Below are 19,070 nucleotides of genomic sequence, written 5' to 3' on the forward strand. Positions count from 1 at the left end.
CCCAGCTGAAAATCTGCCATGTGTTATCAGTTTTGCCTCTGAAGGCCAGATTCAGTGTTAAAGAAAAACAGAACATTGATATAAAAAAAAGCTCTGTAAGTAACAGTTATTGCCCAACTGCCAGACCATGTGGCATTTGCCTTGATATGAAAATAAAGCATGTGCTCTTACTGCCCCCAGGTTTAAAAGTCTTAATAGTTGCATAGCACCTTTCTTTCAAAGGTGCCTTAAACATATCCTTAACCAAACCTTCCACTAAGGACTACATGTGTTCAAAAACCATGCTGCTCTTGATTTGAGATGAAAAGATGTTTTATGTAAGAGAATAGCAATACATGATATGAAGGCCTTACTGACTTGCTTGTTGGTTAAAAAGAGTACAGTAAAATTAGTCTTACACAACCCCTTAGTGGGCATAAAATTAGTCAATAAGTAAAAAAATTATGGGTGGGGAGGTTTTATAGGGCAATTAACATGTGCCTCAGGCACAATATTTGCCATTTTATACATTCCACCACTTGAGATGTGAATACAAACTTTACATTATCTTAAAGACTAACTTCAAAGCTAACAAGGCTGAAAAATGTATTTAATTGTTTTTTATTCTAGGTTTTCTGGATCCACTGTAAATTCAATTCTTGTCCTTAAGTTAGCTGTGCTAGAGTCACCTCTTGGGACAGGTCAGCTCTCAAGCCATTAATTCTTCCAAGGAGGAATTCAGATCCTGTAATTCACTCTCAGCATCAAATGCAGCTATGCCTGGGAGCCCAGATGCAGCTGGATTGTACAGGAATTCAACTTTGAGAGTCAAAGAACAGGTTACAGCAACTCAAAACAGTTTCTTCCTGGTAAGACAAGGTAAGGCACAGCTCAAATAAGATGCAGCTTTATAGAAGGACAGTTATAAATACATATAACCTTAACAAATGTAACCTCTGGCAGAGGTGAGGAATAAGCTCAACTACTTGAGCTGAAATAAAGAGTCAGTGCTGCTTTATGTTGAAGAGCTTCCTCCATCTGCAAGAGTTTTTCCAGACAGCCTTTCTTCACTTGAATTATAGGCAGCTTCTAAAAGCTCATCCAGTCCCTTTGTTCCCTTCTCCCCCACCAGATCTTTAAGGTTTTTAGATTTCCTTTGATCTCAGGCTTAGCCTTAGGAAGACTATCCCCTTCCACACTGAATTGAGTCAGCAATTGATACCTTAACTCCTTTGAAGAAACCTTTGAAGCTACCTAAAAGCTAGCTTATCTGTAACATTTCATGCTTGGTTTCTAAATACATCTCCATGATCTCCTCTTTACCTACATGCATTCTTCTCAGACAAGTATTAACACTAAATTTCAATGGGGAGATTCACTACTTCATACTAAAAAGTTCACTCCATAATATTAAATCTCTTCAGGATAATGACTTCCCAGCTACCCCTGAGATTTCTCAGAATCAGCAGTTTAAATTATTGCTTAACACACTTTTTCCATACTAGCAATTCCACATGAAATGGATTTCAAGACCCTTTAAGCATGGTCTGCTAAGCTTTAGGCTGGAAGAATTTTGAATGTTAGATAATTTTTTTCTGAGATTATGTCTAAATGCTTTAACTGAGAAATGACAGCCCAAACCCCTGAAGAGTTTTTCTACATGTATGAGACACATAGGAAACATCTCATGTCTCATATGAGACATGAACAACTACAGTATTTTGCTGATTCAAAAGCATTTAATGAGAGAAATAATTTATTTTCCAAACAAAAATAACCTATGGTATTCTGCTCTTAGCTCAGCCTTTTTCCTTATTAAAATCTATTAATTAGCACTGAAAAACAGGTTCCAGAAATGCAATTCCTTAGTGTTATTGTCTAAAAAGAACACCATGCTTAGGGTTAAGATTAAAACAACCAACTTCAATATTTAATGCTAGACTAGCTAATGTTTACTCTAAGAGCCCATTAACTCTCACAGCAAAACAAAGTAATGCCATCACAGATAGGCACTCAGATATGAAATGCATACAGGCTATTCCTGTACCATACCAGAGAAACATCCCTTAAATTAAGTGACATTATAGAGGTAAGCAGCACATATAAACTGTTCATGTTTTTCCTTATGTAAATGTACACAGTTTCTTTTTAAAAGCACTAGTGTAATATATTTAATTTATGCAGGAGAATGAGGAACAGTTCTGGTGCTGACAGTCACTTCTGTGCCTATTAACTATTCATAAAACACTCAATAGCATTGGAAGGATCCTTTGAAGCAACGGTAAAGGCTTAGCAAAGCTTTTATCATATTAAATATAAAACATGAAACTTCATGTTTACAGCTACCACTACTCATTACTCAGACAGCAAGTTTTTCATGCGGAAAGCAGCAGCCACCCCAAGACACATAATACAGATTTTTTTTTTTTCCTTCCATAGTCCTAATGAAACAGGCACATGGATCCCACTTTTCAGAAGAACTGAAATGGATTTACGGGTTGCATTACCACCCAAATTCTGCTTGAATTACAGCCAGAAGTCTGAAGTTACCCAATTATGTTATTTAATAATGGTTTAAAGTGTTAACAGAAGCCATGAACCGTGATTTCACTGAAAAAGTTTCTTCAAAAAGCTAAGTTTCTCTGAGTTTACACCATATCAGTCATTAGTTTCTCCTCACTTTTATTCACTCAAAATCCCTTGCAAAGTAATTTCTAAAATGTATCCAAATTTTGCATGAACTGTTGTGAACTGGAAGTAGATTTAGAGATTTAATCCTTAGAAGCCAAGTTTAATGATGGAAAAAATACACTGTCATTTAAAAACAATAGCAGGGATTTTAATTCCTTCTCACAGATAAGCAGCATTAAGTACCAGATGTTTCAGAAGACAAAGGCCTCGTCCTGCTCCTATGGCATTTATAGTATGTGGCTGAAGTGTGACAGGGGAAGCAAACAGTAGTGTTAATGTACAGAACATAATCATAACAAGAAATCACTGTTTCTCAAATCTCAGACTGAGGAACAAGTAAACTTAGACTGCTGAAGGCACTGACAGTTTATTTTCTAGTAAAGTTTTAACACTGGCTGGGAGGAACTGCTGATTGAACAGGTCTCTAAAAAAGGCTAATGAAGATTTCTGGAGATCAAAACTTGTGAAAGTGCCAACTAATGCAGTTTCATCTGGAGCCAGTCTGCCACTTCTCATATTTGGCATATTTTTACATCCTCTGAATTCTTCTAAACAAGTTGGCTGCTTCATTTTGAATTCCTAAGCTGCAGATAGCAAGAAATCAGAGTCAGTTAGAATAAAGAGACCCATGTAATATATATTTGGCTTGTTCTTGTTGCTAAGCTACTAAAGCCCAGTTATGACTACAGATTTGTAGCTGCATTTCTGACAAGGCAATGTAACATCAATCTAAGCAGAGCAATAAAGGCAAAGATTAAAGTCACAAATCAGAACTTATTTCAGTAGGGGTACAGCAACTTGGGCACTTCCAGACCTCTCCAATTCACAGTATCTATCAAGCCAAGCAGCTCACTGCTGCCTTTAGTTCTTTTGTTAAGAATTCAAAACTTCAGGAAATTTAAACACATCGAGAAGTCAACCACCGTTGAATTTGAAAGGGACTATCCAAAGGATTGTTTCCTTCAGTTGCACAAATCTCATGGCTTATAGAACAAGTAGGACCAGTCGTCGATCTGCCAAATCATAACTACACCTCTGATCCAGGGTATACAAACAGCTAAAAAGTCAAATACCTGCAAGCAGAAAGTATGTAAGGTTTTAATGGTAGTATCAGATAAGAATCTCAGATTATTTCAGTGACCAAAGTCTTCTCTCAGATACAGAACAAGCACACACCATGAAGCTTAATTGTTAATACTCAACATACAGATGTAAGGCAGAGTCTTTCCTGCATGACCAAAAGGATTCTCGTTCTTCAATTTATTATAAGCAAAGTTAGTTGGTTGAGTCACCACACTTCCCCAGGTGCCACTTCTCAAAAATAGTTTCTCAAGCCAATTTAATCTCACAGAAAGCAACTGAATGTCGCTTTTACCAAAACAAGAAGCAAAGGGACTATTACAGCAGTTTGACAGCTATATGCAACCCCCTCCAGTGAGGAATAAATATAGCTCATGTTGAGGCAGACAGATGTTGAGGTTGATAAAGGTAAACAGAACCATGTAAGAGGTAATTACCAAACAGGCTAGATAAGTCACCCATGAATAACTTAACCCTTCAGTGAATCCAACATTGTTTATTTCCCTGCTGAGGGAACATGAGCCAGAGCAGGAAAGATTTCAATTAGTTCCCAAAGTGCTAACATTTGTAACCAGCTACCTCTATTTCTTATCTCTACAGCATGGAACATCATCATTGCATCCCCAGTCTTTTGCATTGCTTTGTCAATCTGCCAGCTTTTCTACAAGTGAGAGCTCTTTTTTTCCCTTCCCCCAAATCCCAATGTTATTTTGATCACTGGGGTTGAGGCAGGAAGGGAAGAGATATTTCTCAAATTATCTGGAGGAAACAGATCTACTAGAAGAGCTCACAAAAGAAATGTAAGCTAGTAAGCTGGTCAGTAATTAAGAGGATGGTTTATTTATACTGTCTGACCTTACTCTACGGTAAGGTAAAGTCAGCTTCACCAGCTATACATTTTAAACATCCAAGTGCCAGCACAAACAAGAAAGCGAACAAAAAAGTACAGGTCACTTAAACTGGGGGTCTTCTCCATGCAAAGCAGGATGCAAGTTTTTGCATTCATTGTAGACAGTAATTGAACCAAAGCTGCTAGTACAATTAAACTAAGTCTCTAAATCTCAACCTACCCAAAAGACAAAACCTCAAAACAAGTTATGGTCATTATACACATTCCTAGATGAAGTTGCATGTGTTTTATTCAGCAAGTCAGGTTGATCAAAAAGCTCCTATTTGGGGAACACTTATCTATTTTAACTATGCTACCAATAGATCCAAAAAAGGACATTTGATGAGCTCTGAAAATACATATTTTCAGGAAAACTTGGAGGCATAACTCAACAGCATATCTCATGGCACTAACTGCACTGATTATTGACCCCTCTGATTCAAAATAAACCAACTAGTAATTTCATACAAAAATACATTAACTGCAGGAAGACCACACAAAAGAATTTGTAAATTGCATGCTCACAAGTTCAATCTCTTATGCCCTTTTGCCATATCAAATATAAAAGTACAGATGTTTCATTTGAGATGCTAACCTTGAAATTTTTAAACGATGTTGTAAATAGCATCCAATGAACATTATTTTAGAGAGTTGGTTGAGTGCTTCTGTTTGGCCACAACTGAGCATGCTGGAAGGTACAACTGCACGTATAAGCCAAAGCAAACATACAATATACATATATATACGCTTCTACAGTGCACACACATCATTGTTTTATTCACTCATGGAAGCATGCTCAGTCTGGTACTTCCATTCAGTTTCATGTAGTATTTTCTGATATCCAATAGAGAACATGATTTTCTGGATTTGATAAAGGTAATACCAGATACCGTTAATACTGTAAGCAGTTTATTGGAAACCTAATTACAGTACTCACCATGAAATTTAACACTGTCTACTCCTATTCTAAACCCCATTAGCCCCCCTTATTATTTAAAGCTACTGCTATCTTGGTTTATTTATATGTATTCACATGTTATAAACTAGATAGATTAATCACATAAAACAAGACTCACTAGTAGTTAGAAATAAATGCAGTATTTCAATAGTACTTGGAAAAGCCAATTTATTTAACTGTTTATTCTAAAGTACTGTAACCTGAAGCATTTCCCCATAAATGAAAAAAGCTTCACTGCAATCTTTTCTAGTCTGATATTGTTTCTAGTTTCTAGGACACTTACCTTTCAATAAAGAAATTTAGACTTGAATCACATTAAAAATTTTACAGAGGGAAGCAATATTAGACAGAAGATGAATGCATATAGAAATCCTTCCCACTTAAACATGGTCACACAACTGCATCTGTGGCACAGCCAGTAACAAAAACAAAATTTTTTACCTGGTGTGTTTTTAGTTGGCAGAGCCCACTTCCCTCTTCCTTGGACTTCAATCAATGCAAAAAGATGTACAAAGTTTCAGTTAACAGAAATGAGAATTACTTACCAATTTGTAACAATACAGGTGTTACCAAAGCTGTCTCCATGGCATAACAAAATTCCCTGCCAAACATTACTGCACCATGCATCACCCACAGGCGTATTGGTATTCGGTCTATGGATCCTTCACTAATGGTCTCCTCCCTACTTTCATTCTCCTTGTTTTCTGGTTTCTGAAGCTGTGCCACAGGTAGGTCTTGAACTTGCATAGATTCCGAGTCAGCATTCTGGGGAGCCATTTTCATTACCATAAAAAATATATATATTTGTTATATCTATATAAATAATACTACCATAACTCCACAAACAAGTTAGCGTGTCTTCTTTCAGCTTCTGTTCCTCAGGTAAGTAATACTTATATTCCTCTTGTACAAACACGTATCTTGCAACTTCTTGTATAGATATGAGACATCAAGAACAAAAAGCTATTTGGTAGGAATTTCAACATATGGCTTGCTGGTTTACTGTGAGTTAGAGTTAAAAATCCATAATTGCCATTCAGTTAATACCAGTTTCATAATTATTATTGAAGAAGTGCTGAAGTTGTTATTCTTGCTACAGAGAGGTGGAAAGGCGACACAAAGAGGTGCTCCACTGTTAATCCCCATCGAGTGGCTGATTAATCTGCAACAAAAAGCAAGCAGTTAAAAATTTCAATAGCATTTTTCAGGATATTGTGCCCCCCCCTTAACTATATACCCTATTTCCTGCTTAATGCTTTCCATTGTCCTTGCCTAGTGTAGGGTCTTTTATTCCACATTCCCTCCTACCCCTGGACTTTCCATTGAAATGCAGTTACTCCTCATATTTAAATGATGCTTAACTGTACTCGTGAATTCCTCCAGTTTGTGGTCCGACATGAAGCCACAGAAGAATATATCCGTGTATGAGGTCCTCAGAACATCAAGCACAGGACTAACAAATTCTGGGAAATTTAATGCAGGTTCCATTTCAGAAACTGCGTAGGATATTCTAGTACTATGCCAGGAAGATGATTCACTGATTACCATTTACTCACTGGCCACACACATCTCCATTTAGACTTTTGGAAGTTGCCAGTTACTTGGCAGTAACTATCACACCATCTTATAACGAAGATATTCCTCAAGCAAGCATGAGCAAAAATAAGCTATTAGGGATATAACTTTGAGGATTGATATTTAAACTTCTAATGAAGATATATACAGCATATGCATCCATCTTCACTTTCTGCACACAAGATCAGAGCATCTTACTCCCACATCCTATGAGGCTTCTGAAGTCCATGAAAATAGAATGGTACAGTATCTGCCACCATACATTAAAATTACTAAAATATATTCCAACCAGGTAAGACAAGCTTTTCCTGTATTTCCCTGCCCTTTGCGCCACAAAGTCTAAACAGACATACGTACTGTACCATGGCAACCAAAATGTGTTTAAGCACTTAGGAGAAAAGCAAAGCATTTTATAAAAAGTCAGATTACATAATGTTTGTACTAGAAGGATGCATAGTCACATCTATGCACACAGTGTGACTGAAGTCGTCTCCCAGACCAAAACCCCTCAGGGGTACGGTTCCACGAGATGCTGGCTTTGGCAGCAAAGCTGGCCTAAGAAGTCCCCACGCTGCAGTTCACTGCCCCTTCAGTTGTGGCAACAAAAACTCTTTGTGGGCTAGAGCACAAACCAGATCATTAAGCGGTGAACCTAAAAATGAGCCTTAAGGAAAAAGATGACATGTTTGGGGTTTAAAGCACATCACAACAGGAACCCTTTCAGTGTGACCCAACACACTGTTCTACTAAAAGCACAGCATGGGAACATCATCTTGAGCACTCCCTCCTGTTGATACCCTCCTTCGAGCTGTACCCCCAGTGGGTTTATTGTGTGTATCTTGTTCTTCCATTCAAAAGCAATTTTTTTGGTTTGGGCTTCTCCTCTTCCCACACTCCCCCAAGATTACTGGAGTTCAGATTTGATCACCTCAGTAACAATACTATAATTTGCTTTTGAGCTAGTCAAATCTTCAAATCACATGAGAGAAGTTAAAATAACTTACTGAATACAAGTGCTATAAGCTGAGTTTTAAGTTCCAAGTTTTAATCTATAAGCATTAAATCACTCAGAATAAAAAGGACTCAAGAAAGCGTTTCTCCACTCACTCAGAACTAACAGGAGGAGTTGAGATGCAGTGCCTAGGGTTACTGAATTATGGCACAGACAGGTACTTATTCAAGTTCTTCATAAGCACCCTGTTTTTATGAAGGTTTTTCTTTCCACCAGTCAGGGTTTGGATTTGCTAAGCTCCTGCATGCAACGGAGTTCATTTGCCTCCTTCCAGTAGTTAGAGTGTTGAATTCGCATCAGGAGGGGAAGGGATGTGATTCTCTTACTTTGCTGTAGTGTCTGAGGTTTCAACTCAAACCTTGAAGGGCTATTAGTTTATCATAAATATGAAGTTAAGTACTGTGTATATTAAAAACACACACATCCACTTTCCATAACACAAGTTCTGGGTGAGTAAAACCTACAAAATACAGGTTCTAGAATAGGAACAATTATTTTGGAGACTAGTCATAAAATGTTTAATCGCTGGCAGACTCAGGCAAAATTGCATTTGGTAGAATTTAAAAGTTTACATATCAGCTCTTATTATTCAGAAATCACTCAGAACATGTGTTGTATTACAGACTAAAGGTCATGGATAACACTCCTGTACAAGATAGCTTTAAAGTCTCTAGCATTTTCTTATACTTAATTCCCCCTCCTGTCACCATCTATGAAGGATTTAACTCAATTTCCCTAAACACCTCATTTAACAGTTACAGGGTAGCAGAATGAGGCACGGAGAGGAAGGCAGTTCATCACACCAGAATGTTTTATGATGCACTGGGGCAGCCTGCATACGCAAGCAGGATGACACCAGGCTGGGAGCACTGGAAAGGATAAAGAGGCAGGACAAAAGAGGGTATCTGAGATTTAGCCCATTTGAGCAAGACCCTTAAGGGATGACTGAAAAAGTTATTCTTCAAGTGGAAGATGATGGGGAGTGATCAGATAATTTAAGAGACAGCGATAATGGATGATGGATGGAGGTAGACTTTGAAGCTCTAATTGACACAGATAAGAACAGTATATTTTAAACATGCCAGAAAAAGCAGTTACAGTATTCAAGTGCAATGGCAAGAGGCACAATGGACAGGTTTTATCTAAAGGAACAGAGAATTACTGTTCCATTATGCCAATTTTGTGGTAAGCATAACACTAGTCTTCCTGCAGCACTTTCATCTGACTCCAAGTGCATGGCTAATACAAAAGCCAGAGACTAACAAGAGCCTCTCTCTCAGAAAGGTCTTCCAGTTCTTTAAGGCCTGCTAGGTTGTGTTCATACTAATTTTAGAGCAATCCAGATTCTGCTGCTGCTTTTTCCAAGTTCATTTTGAATTTGGCAAGCTTGAACAGTTGCATTCTTCCTTATCAAAACAGGAGAAAAATTCATTTACCTGCTGGTAGTAAATATTACAGCAGCTTTTATGCAGCACAGAACTCCAAAGTAAACAGCATCTAAAGAGGAGCTGGATTAATACACCAAAGAGGGCATGCTCCCATGTCTGCATCTAGCACAAGTATTTTATCATGTTTGTTGGTTAGTAAAACCAAACCTGAATTGACAGTATATATATTTTAATTGTAGTATTGAATATCCATGGTAATTTCCAATACAGTCCCTTTACTCATGTGGTTCAAAGGCTTCATTGCATGAGGAGTCCAGAGAAACATGCCAGCATTATTATATTTTTTAAAGAAATGAGGAGTTAGGCTTACATTTTATCTGTCATTCAAGCAGACTCAGTATTGAGGGCTGGCATCCCTTCCTCAAACAGATGTTGAGAGGCATGGTGGCAAATTGTGTCAGAAAGACAGCTTCCCTTCCATCAGTACCTTTCTGACCATCCAGCCACATAGCAGCTAAACAAAATAATTTAAAAATGTAAACTGACACGAGACAGCATTTATCTCGGGAAGCTGAGGCCATGTCCCCCATTCTGCCATGCACTTTCACTGTACTTTCCCTGAAGTTTTAAAAGGCATTTTCATGACTAACAAAGAATAAGGAAGTAGAATGAAGAATTTCAGCCATGGAAAGGGGTTCATGTTGGGCATTGTACAGAGGTTGGGTATGAAGAGAAGTTTAGATACAGAAATATTCCTGATCTTGCAGAGTGTATATGAGAGGAGGGGACTGATTACACTAGCTCTTCAACCTAATTGCACATCTTTGACCTTTGGCCCCTTTGCAACAATGACAAAACCTATAAAGCAGTAGTTAATATTTCAACGAAACAGGCAAGTAATATATTCTGAAAACTAATCTGTAAGCAAAGTTTTATAAAAGCTGCTCAAATTGCTTGTAATCTTATCTGTTATACTTTTACTATCTATCTTCCATCTAGGCATAAGTCATAACATGACTATGTGAAACACAAAACAAGATGTTATAGGCTTGACAAGGCTATCTCACAATAATCCTGTGCCTCAAATGGGTAGTATTCACAGATAAAGCATGTGAATCATCGAAGAACCAGAGGAAAATTACTGCCTTTCTTTAGGGTTTTCCAAAGAAGAGGAAGAGTTATATAGGTCATATTTGCAGCCCCCAGAATTCAGTGGTTTTCTTTTCCCTCAAGATACTAGAAATGCACAAAAAGCTCACGCTAGACAATTATGCAACACAATGCCTTGGGCAAGCGACTTCTATCACACTTCTCAGCATGTTCTGTAAGTTTAGACTTAGAGGTTGACAAGCTGTGTTTTTGCATTTGTGATACCATCATCTGGAGGTCAAAAGATTGGTAGTACACCCATCAATCCCAAAATAAACAGGGTTAACAGTGGTCCTGCCCAAGTCTTTTAAGACTGAACTATTTTTAATGCATGTTTCCAGATCTCTCACTTACAAGGAATAGGAACATACTGTTTGACAAACAACTAGATTTTCTGAACCAGTGCCAAAGCATATGACTTTAATTAAGCTATGGAGTATGCAGCAAGTTTCAGGTAATCACACACACTTTATTAAGCAGTAATAAAGCCTGGCAAGTAGATACAGTTAAAGGGGTCCAACTGGATACCATGAGAAAATTTCAACTCTTTAGCAGGGTTTTCCTCCTCTGAAGCCATTAAGCAATCCTTATGACATTTATGTATGTAAGAAACAATTCATTTCAACATGGTAGGTGTGCACTAGTTACAAAATCCTAAGTTCTGAAGGGAAAAATAAGCATGGCCTAAGAAAAAATTGGAATGAGCAAACTGAAAAGGATGGAAACAGTTCTGTCCAAAAACTATTGCATATCTAAGGGAACAAGGGGGGGGATTGAGCAGAGGCAAACTACACCCTTCTCTCATCCTGGTCTTTAAAGTTTATTGCATTAACTTCCAGTAACTTATTTAGCCATCTCATGTCTCCAAGATCTGCTTCTTCCATTATCATTATTTTCTTTTACATGCAAGTATATAGATTGATCAAAGTCTCCTCAAATCATAGTGAAGTGCATTTAGTTTTTCTCCACAGGAATTGTTTTCTGGCAATGTAGGAAATACTCTAGCTCAAAACAAAGATTCTCCAGTTTAAAAGAATTCTACCTTCTTGACACCAAAAGGAAGGATGAAGAGATACCTTGAGCCATCATTGCATACAAATGTCTTCATTGTTTACCACTAACTTAAAGGAAAATAGCTAAAAACTAATTCTTCCAGAACTTAACTAGGCTTTAATGATTCTGGTCACAGTTGTCATTGGATCACCAACAGATCCTAATGTGACATTCTGCATGACACATCAAGAAAACCATAAACAACAAAAAACCAAGGCAGGTGTACTTCTACTTCATGAAATATGTAAGTGTTTGACTGGAAAAAAGAAGTTTGAGTCCAGAAGCTGCTAGTCTAACAGGACAAGATGATTTTTCCTCCTAGAGTCTTACACCTTACTGTCCTTCAATTCATCAATGAGGACATCCCACAGACATACATGCTAGTAACCTTAGTACTTCACCTGTGAATCACATTAGGCTGGCAAGCCTATAATTGCCCAGTCATTCCATTTATTTGTCAAATACTTTTCTACCATGTTGGTTTATGCTAAGGTTTTCAAATAACCTGGCCATCTCTTGAAAAGTTTCTAGACTGATTTAAGTATAGCTTTAATATTAGCATTGGAAAGAAAAGCATTCTGAGTTTATCTGGCTTTTCCTCACACTAAATGTTTGGATAGAACACTTCTATCCCTATGTTGCTGACAAACATCACTTACTATTCCTTCTACAATTAAATGCAAAATGGACACCAGGTTCTGCTCCAGCATCTGACTGGCTTGCAAAACGATACATCATTTGGACTTGTGCCTTTGCAAGAGTAAAATGGCATTTGTCCAAGGACAATTACTAATGTTTTGAGTTCAAATCCTCTGGTGCTCTACCAGACCAACAGAGCAATAGCACATTGCTGTGAAAGAGCTGCTCTTAAAGGCAAGGCTGTCCTTCATCCCTCTGCAAGCATGGCTACACCACCTCACAAAAGCTTGTCGATTCTCAAAATACATTAAAAATTATTCCATCGGATGCCAATCCAACCAGTTTTGTACAGATGGCTCCCCCTAATTAATTTTGTTCTACAGATCTGCCATAGGGACAGCAGCTTCCACTGCTACAGAGGTAGTAGCAGCTGAAACCAGACAGATACTCTGCAGTACAAACCTGATCACAGCTTCAAATTGCAATGGCAAACTATACTTTTCCTAGGACAGCCTGTTTTGCTAGCAAGGGTGGTTTTGTTTTACAGTCAGCTGCTTGCATAGAAATATCACAAAATACATTACCAGCTTATTATACTGCTTACACTATAGGTTTCTCAATCACTTGAAGCTGGCATAAACAAGTACTTCCTCTAAAAGCAGCAGGCTGTTCTTCCTTTTCTTTGCCCCAGGTTCCTTACTCCCACCCCTTCCTGCACAGCCACACAAGCATCTAAGTAGTAAACCAGACAGTGCAACTGATTTGGCTGAAAATTAAGCTGACAAAAACACATCCAAGCAGCTACAAAAATCCTTTATAAAGTCACATTGGTTTTATCTGATTGCATAGCTGCATGGATCCATATCAATATAATGGGGGAAGGGAGGAATAGGGGCAGCTAGAAGTATTACTTTGGGTAGGAATACCCAAAGCCAGTGTGAAATGGCAGCTCACAGAAAAGAAGTTGTCAGTGGATCCCTGGGGCTACAAGGTCAAAAAGCAGACTCCCCTGCCCAGCTCAAGACACCTTTTCAGAAGGCAGAAGAAGGATCTTCAGTCATGCTGTGAGAGCTATCATGTATTCTGTCTCCTAGTACTTGCCAGATGCAAGGCAGAATACCACTTGCTTAGCCAACAGGCAGCTATTTTCTCCTCAGTTGTTTTGCAGCTCTGTTGCTAATTATTACCAGCTGTTTATAGTAACAGAACTGGCCACAGGGGAAGTTTCTTTGGCCCATGTCAAGACACTGAAGTGTTCAGCCACTGCACTAGGAAGAAAAGCATCTAGAAAACATACCTGGAGTTTTTGGCCCAGCTGGACAAATGCATGCAACTACTGTACTTGAAGTTCAGCAAAGGGGCTGTAACCTTCTGTGGACAGATTATGTTGTTCCTTCATAAAAGTTTAGACTCAAAAAATCCTGCGACTTTCTAGAAGTACCATCATATAAGAGTCATGAGGCCTTTGGTTCAAAAAGGCAGCAATTATAGGCAGGTAGTTGTTTAAATTCCCATTAAGACTCCTCACAGTTAAATGCAAACACAGATTTTTAGCTACTGCTTTCTAAAAACAGAAGTGTATTAACCCTGTCAGAGGGGGATGACTATACTTGCTCAGGAATAATTTTTAAAAAATGCAATTATACCACATATTACCTAACAACAGTCCCACATGTGAGCTACATTACTCCTGATCTTAAGAGGAAAGTCAACCTCTAATTTTAAAATAGTCTTACATCAAACTGGACTAACCTGTTTTGAATCACTAAAAGCCTGCCAAAGGAAAAAAAGGTTAAGGCTAACTGGGTGCAATAAAGAACCACATTTGACATGTCCTAACATTTAATCCATCATTCGGGTAATCAAAGGCATTGAAACACAACAGCATACACCAGCTTGTTCTACAAGGATACCGTGCCTAAGCAACCCTACGACTGACACTGAACAAAGGCGTAGATGAGATTTTTAACAAGTTCATCTTGAAACCTGAGATTGGTTTAAAAAAAAAAGCCACTGGAACCAGCACAGTGCTTTTGCATCTTGACCTACTTCTGAGGCTACCACACAATTTAGGCCACTGAAGCGAAGTCTGGGAGAGTAGAAATCATGCTGCAGCATATTGCGAGTGAAGACTATATGGAGCAATCCACCCCACATGGAGAAGCAGCATTTTTTCCACTTCTTGCAATGCAAATTTTTGCCAGCCCTCAGGACTCTTCACACACTGTAATCCAGTTGATGTCTTTTACAACCTCTGCCTTGCTGTTTAAGCTGGGGCATAACTTTTGAAAAATATACTCATCCAAGAGAAGCAAATGATCCTGGCAGCTCTCCGGCTATTAAGGCTGAATATCTGACATCCTCAACTCCCCCAACAAATCCATAAAAATACCCAAACAGCAATCTCCCCAAAACATAAGTGTAAGGCTGTGTGCTGCTTCATTTTGAAAGGGTTAAGACTTGTTGCACCCTTTCCTTGGTATGTATACAAAATTCCAGAAATTATTAAAACCTGACATAAACAGGCTTCCAACTCCAGCTCTGCCAGTATTAAATCTTCTACAGGGTTTCCTGGCTACTTCTTTCCATAAAGCATGGCCTTGACTAGAAGCTCCTTTGCTTTCTTGGGACCCTCTTTCCACCCCCTTCCAGCTTACTTGGAAAATGACCAAGAGTAAGATTTTTGGTTCCTGCTGGAAGATGTGGTGATGCAGTCCCATATGGCAATCTGTGCACGACAAACTCCTCTGATGTGCTTTTTCCTGCCCAGACAGAAGGGAAGGAATAGAAAGCTTAAGACGTAAGGTGGAGAGATGAATGTCCTCATGACATCAGAGAGAACATCTTTGTCAGACAGCACTATTTCCTCATTCTTTATATTTTGGGGGCCAATGTGATTTCCCCAACCTGATTATATTAGTGGGAAAAAGATGTAGGAAACCATGGGTCTTTATGAAATTAGTGAAACAATTCTGGGAAGCCATCTTTTTAAAAGGGATCCAGAATTTAATGTGAGACAGACTTTATTCAGTGGATTGGATATTATACTGCTCCCTAAAGGCACAGGCTGTTACTAATATTAGATCAGATTACATTGTTAAATCATTGCTGCTGCTGTTTTTAGTAGGAAACACTTCACTTTCTTAAAGTAGGGAGGTAGCATTGTCTGATTAAACTTATTTTTTGTTTTACTGCTATGTAAAAAACTTCATATATGCTCCTGTTACCCTCATGTTTATTAATACAGATACATTAAACAAGTAGACAGCTAAGGTGGTATGGGCATAAATAGCAACAGAGAAGCCTTCCCAGCTAGTGGAAAACATAACAGCTGGGACTGGTGATGCTGGTAAAACAGGCACTAAGAAGCAGTTCCACACTACAGCAAAGACACAGGCATGCCTTATTTGTGACAGCTGGATCTCCAAGTAGCAGGTTCTACCCCCAAAATTAGGTTAAGGGCAAGACAGCAAGCTCTAAGTACTTTCAAAACCAAAAAGTAACCACCTAGTCACCACATAAGCACCAAGAACTCAAAAACTCATGGGGATGGAGATCTCAGACCAGTGTGCAAGTATGCTGTTATGGTCTGACACTGCTGCAAATAACTTTCACTAAGAAAATCCACTAATTTGGTCAGACAGGCACAAACTTCAGTCTGGCACAAGCTAAGTATGGCCCAGCTTAGGCATGCCCTACTAAAAGATCCTCAAGTTCTTAAGCCATGTTGAACATGAGAGTTATCTCCCATCAGAATTAAATCGACTCATTCCCTCTGTCTCAGTGAGGTAGGACACAGGAAAACAAAATTAAGGCTATCATCAGGGATCATCTTAATACATCACCAAGTGGATTAACTGGAACGATCTTACCTTCTGGCAGAAGGAAGGACAATGTCTAACCCAGTGGGGCTGGTGGTGCAAGAATAATCCTAACTATCAGTACATCATTGCCACTAGCATTTTTTTTGCAAGTTCTTTCTCCAAGGCTGTCCTCCTGATTGCACAGTGTGGGAAATAAAAGTGTACCAGCACAACCATTTGCAAATTACTCTCCAGAATGAGCAATACTTTCTAGAATAGGTTGACTAGTGTTTTGCATGAATATTCATCCATAACAACAGTCAAGCCAGGACCGATTTAGTCTGTATATGCAAAGTTAGATATTCCTTGCAGATGTTACTATACCTGCAATGAAAAGTGCAATACTTTATTTTCATGTACTGGCATTTGAACCAATTATATTCACTGCTCTGAAAATTTGCAGGCTGGTTTCTTCAGGCTGTAAACACTTAAGAAACCCAAATACTGCCAGAATATGTATTAGACAATTAAAGAAACTATTCAATAGATCAAGACAAAAAAGAGCACAGCATAGATCTTCATAAACTGACTTCCTCTAGCATATCATTAACATCTGCAAAGTCTGATTCATTGGAATTGTCTCCAATTACCAGTCCCTAAATGCATTACCATCATTCAATCTCAGAAAACTCTGTTACAGTAAGCTTTTGAAAGCATCCATAGAATTTTGTGTACCCTCCAAAAAAGATGGAGAAGTTAGGCTTTGGCCAGATTTTACTAACTCTGAAGAAATAATTACTCCCTCTGAGGAAAACCAAAACAACACAGAAGAGGGTTTCTCACATTTCAGATTCTCCAAAGGGTTTGTAAACAACTATATATAACTGGTTATGTCATCTTGCACTAAATATTCTCATTTTGCCATCTTATGAGGAGTGGCTGAGGGAACTGGGGTTGTTTAGCCTGGAGAAAAGGAGGCTGAGGGGAGACCTTACTGCTCTCTACAACTACCTGAAAGGAGGTTGTAGCAAGGTGGGGGTCAGTCTTCTCCCGAGTAACAAGTGATAGGACGAGAGGAAATGGCCTCAAGTTGCACCAGAGGAGGTTTAGATTGGATATTAGGGAAAAATGCCTTCACCAAAAGGGTTGTCAAGCATTGGAATAGGCTGCCCAGGGAAATGGTTGAGTCACCATGCCTGGAGGTATTTAAAAGACATGTAGATGCAGTGCTTCAAGACACGGTTTAGTGGTGGACTTGGCAGTGCTAGGTTAACAGTTGGACTTGGTGATCTTAAAGGTCTTTGCCAACCTAAACAATTCTATAATTCACAGATCAACTGGCACACTGTGATTGCTTGGTAATAAGCAACCATTTACAGCCTAACCTGCAGCTTGAGCCCACACTGATTCAGCATGATTGCTGGAAACTGTCTCTTGTCAACATAAAGGAGAGATCCCTTCCGCCTCTTCCCCATCCCAGCTTCACATAGCTTCCCTCCATCTGGGCCAAGTAAAATATTCTAACATGCCTGATGAGGTGTTAAAAATGGAGCTAACTGCTATAGTATTGAAAGAAAGGAATAAAGGTGTTTAGAGAGAAATTTTTATTTCTTACTTCCTCCCTGGCATCCAAGGAGGCCTGCCTCCTCCTAATGCAACTGTGCTGCAAAGGGTGTGGTAAAATAGCAGCCTCTCAGCTACGTGACCTCCAGCCTGTGATGCATTAGGTGGTGCCAATAGAGGCAACAGCTATAGGTTAGAGCAGCAGTTTTATGGTGCAGCACCTTTGGTAAACATCTTCAATGCCTCCCTTTTGAAGCACAAGTGATTACAAACAAGCATTGAGAAAGCACACTCCATAAAGTGCTAGAGCACTTGAGCAGATCCCTTCACCAGTTTCAGACTTTCCCAAATACCAGCACGACAGACATGTTTATGTTCATTGCCATGAAGTATAGCTATTTGATTTAGTTTCTGAATTATATTTAAATAAACATTTTAACTGACCTAGCAGTGATGCATAGCCCATATTTTAAGTAAGGTGTACAATAAAGAAACCAAAATTAAGAATCCCTTCTTACACCAATAATTAATAAAATAAGCCTTAAGAATACCAGAGGAATACTGTTCAGCCAATAATATGGATAAATCAGTGCTTAGAAGGGTTGCACTGATTTCAGACCATATCTACAGAATTTAGGAACACAATACAGTAAGAACTTCCACAAACACTACTTTAAGCAAAGTAGGCAAAAGACACCATTTAAGAGTCACACCTTCTAGGAGAAATACAGGTAATGAACAGACAGCACTTTGGCCAATACAGTATTTAAAAACCATCCGTTTTAGAAAATTTTAGTGCAGGTACTATGATTTAGACAGCTGGTTTATAAGCAGCCCTGCAGAAAGCTGGTGGCCACATTTATGAGCAGCTTGATCAGGACATATTTTGATTTTGGACTATGAACGAATGCTATTTTAGTAATGTGTTTTGCCAAGCTGTAACCGTTAGAACTGGCAGGATAAGATATTTACTGACACCCACACTAAAATAATAAGAGGCTAACAAGCGCTTGGCAGTTGGACTCGCTACATAAAGACCTGCTAGCAGGGAAATATTTAGAGGACACAGACCTCTTCCATTTGTGACTTTGTATGAAACACTTGGCAAAGGCTTGTCAGAATTTGGTATTTTTACCTAATTTGGGAATGACTGTCAGCCACTCTCCTCTTATAGGATGCACAAGCTCCAGCATCCATGCCACTTTAACAGCATACATCTGGACCACCACAGGATGAGACTTGCAGCAGTTCGGTACCAAAGCTGAAGCACTTTTATAGACTGCAGTTGTAT

The 19,070-nt window shown here is 38.7% G+C and overlaps 1 protein-coding gene across 2 annotated transcripts in view; it reads right to left on the bottom strand.

Moving 5' to 3' along the window:
* Positions 1-19,070, bottom strand: part of SLC45A4 (solute carrier family 45 member 4) — a 70,122-nt gene that overhangs the window by 35,559 nt on the left and 15,493 nt on the right. For both annotated transcript variants that reach the window (XM_075495350.1, XM_075495349.1), the window contains exon 2: positions 6,143-6,759. In XM_075495350.1, the coding sequence (XP_075351465.1) occupies positions 6,143-6,386 (244 nt within the window). In that variant the 5' untranslated portion in view covers positions 6,387-6,759. The remainder of the gene's footprint in view (positions 1-6,142; positions 6,760-19,070) is intronic.

The sequence above is a fragment of the Mycteria americana genome, chromosome 2 (genome assembly GCF_035582795.1).
Source record: "Mycteria americana isolate JAX WOST 10 ecotype Jacksonville Zoo and Gardens chromosome 2, USCA_MyAme_1.0, whole genome shotgun sequence".
NCBI classification, from domain to species: Eukaryota; Metazoa; Chordata; class Aves; order Ciconiiformes; family Ciconiidae; genus Mycteria; species Mycteria americana.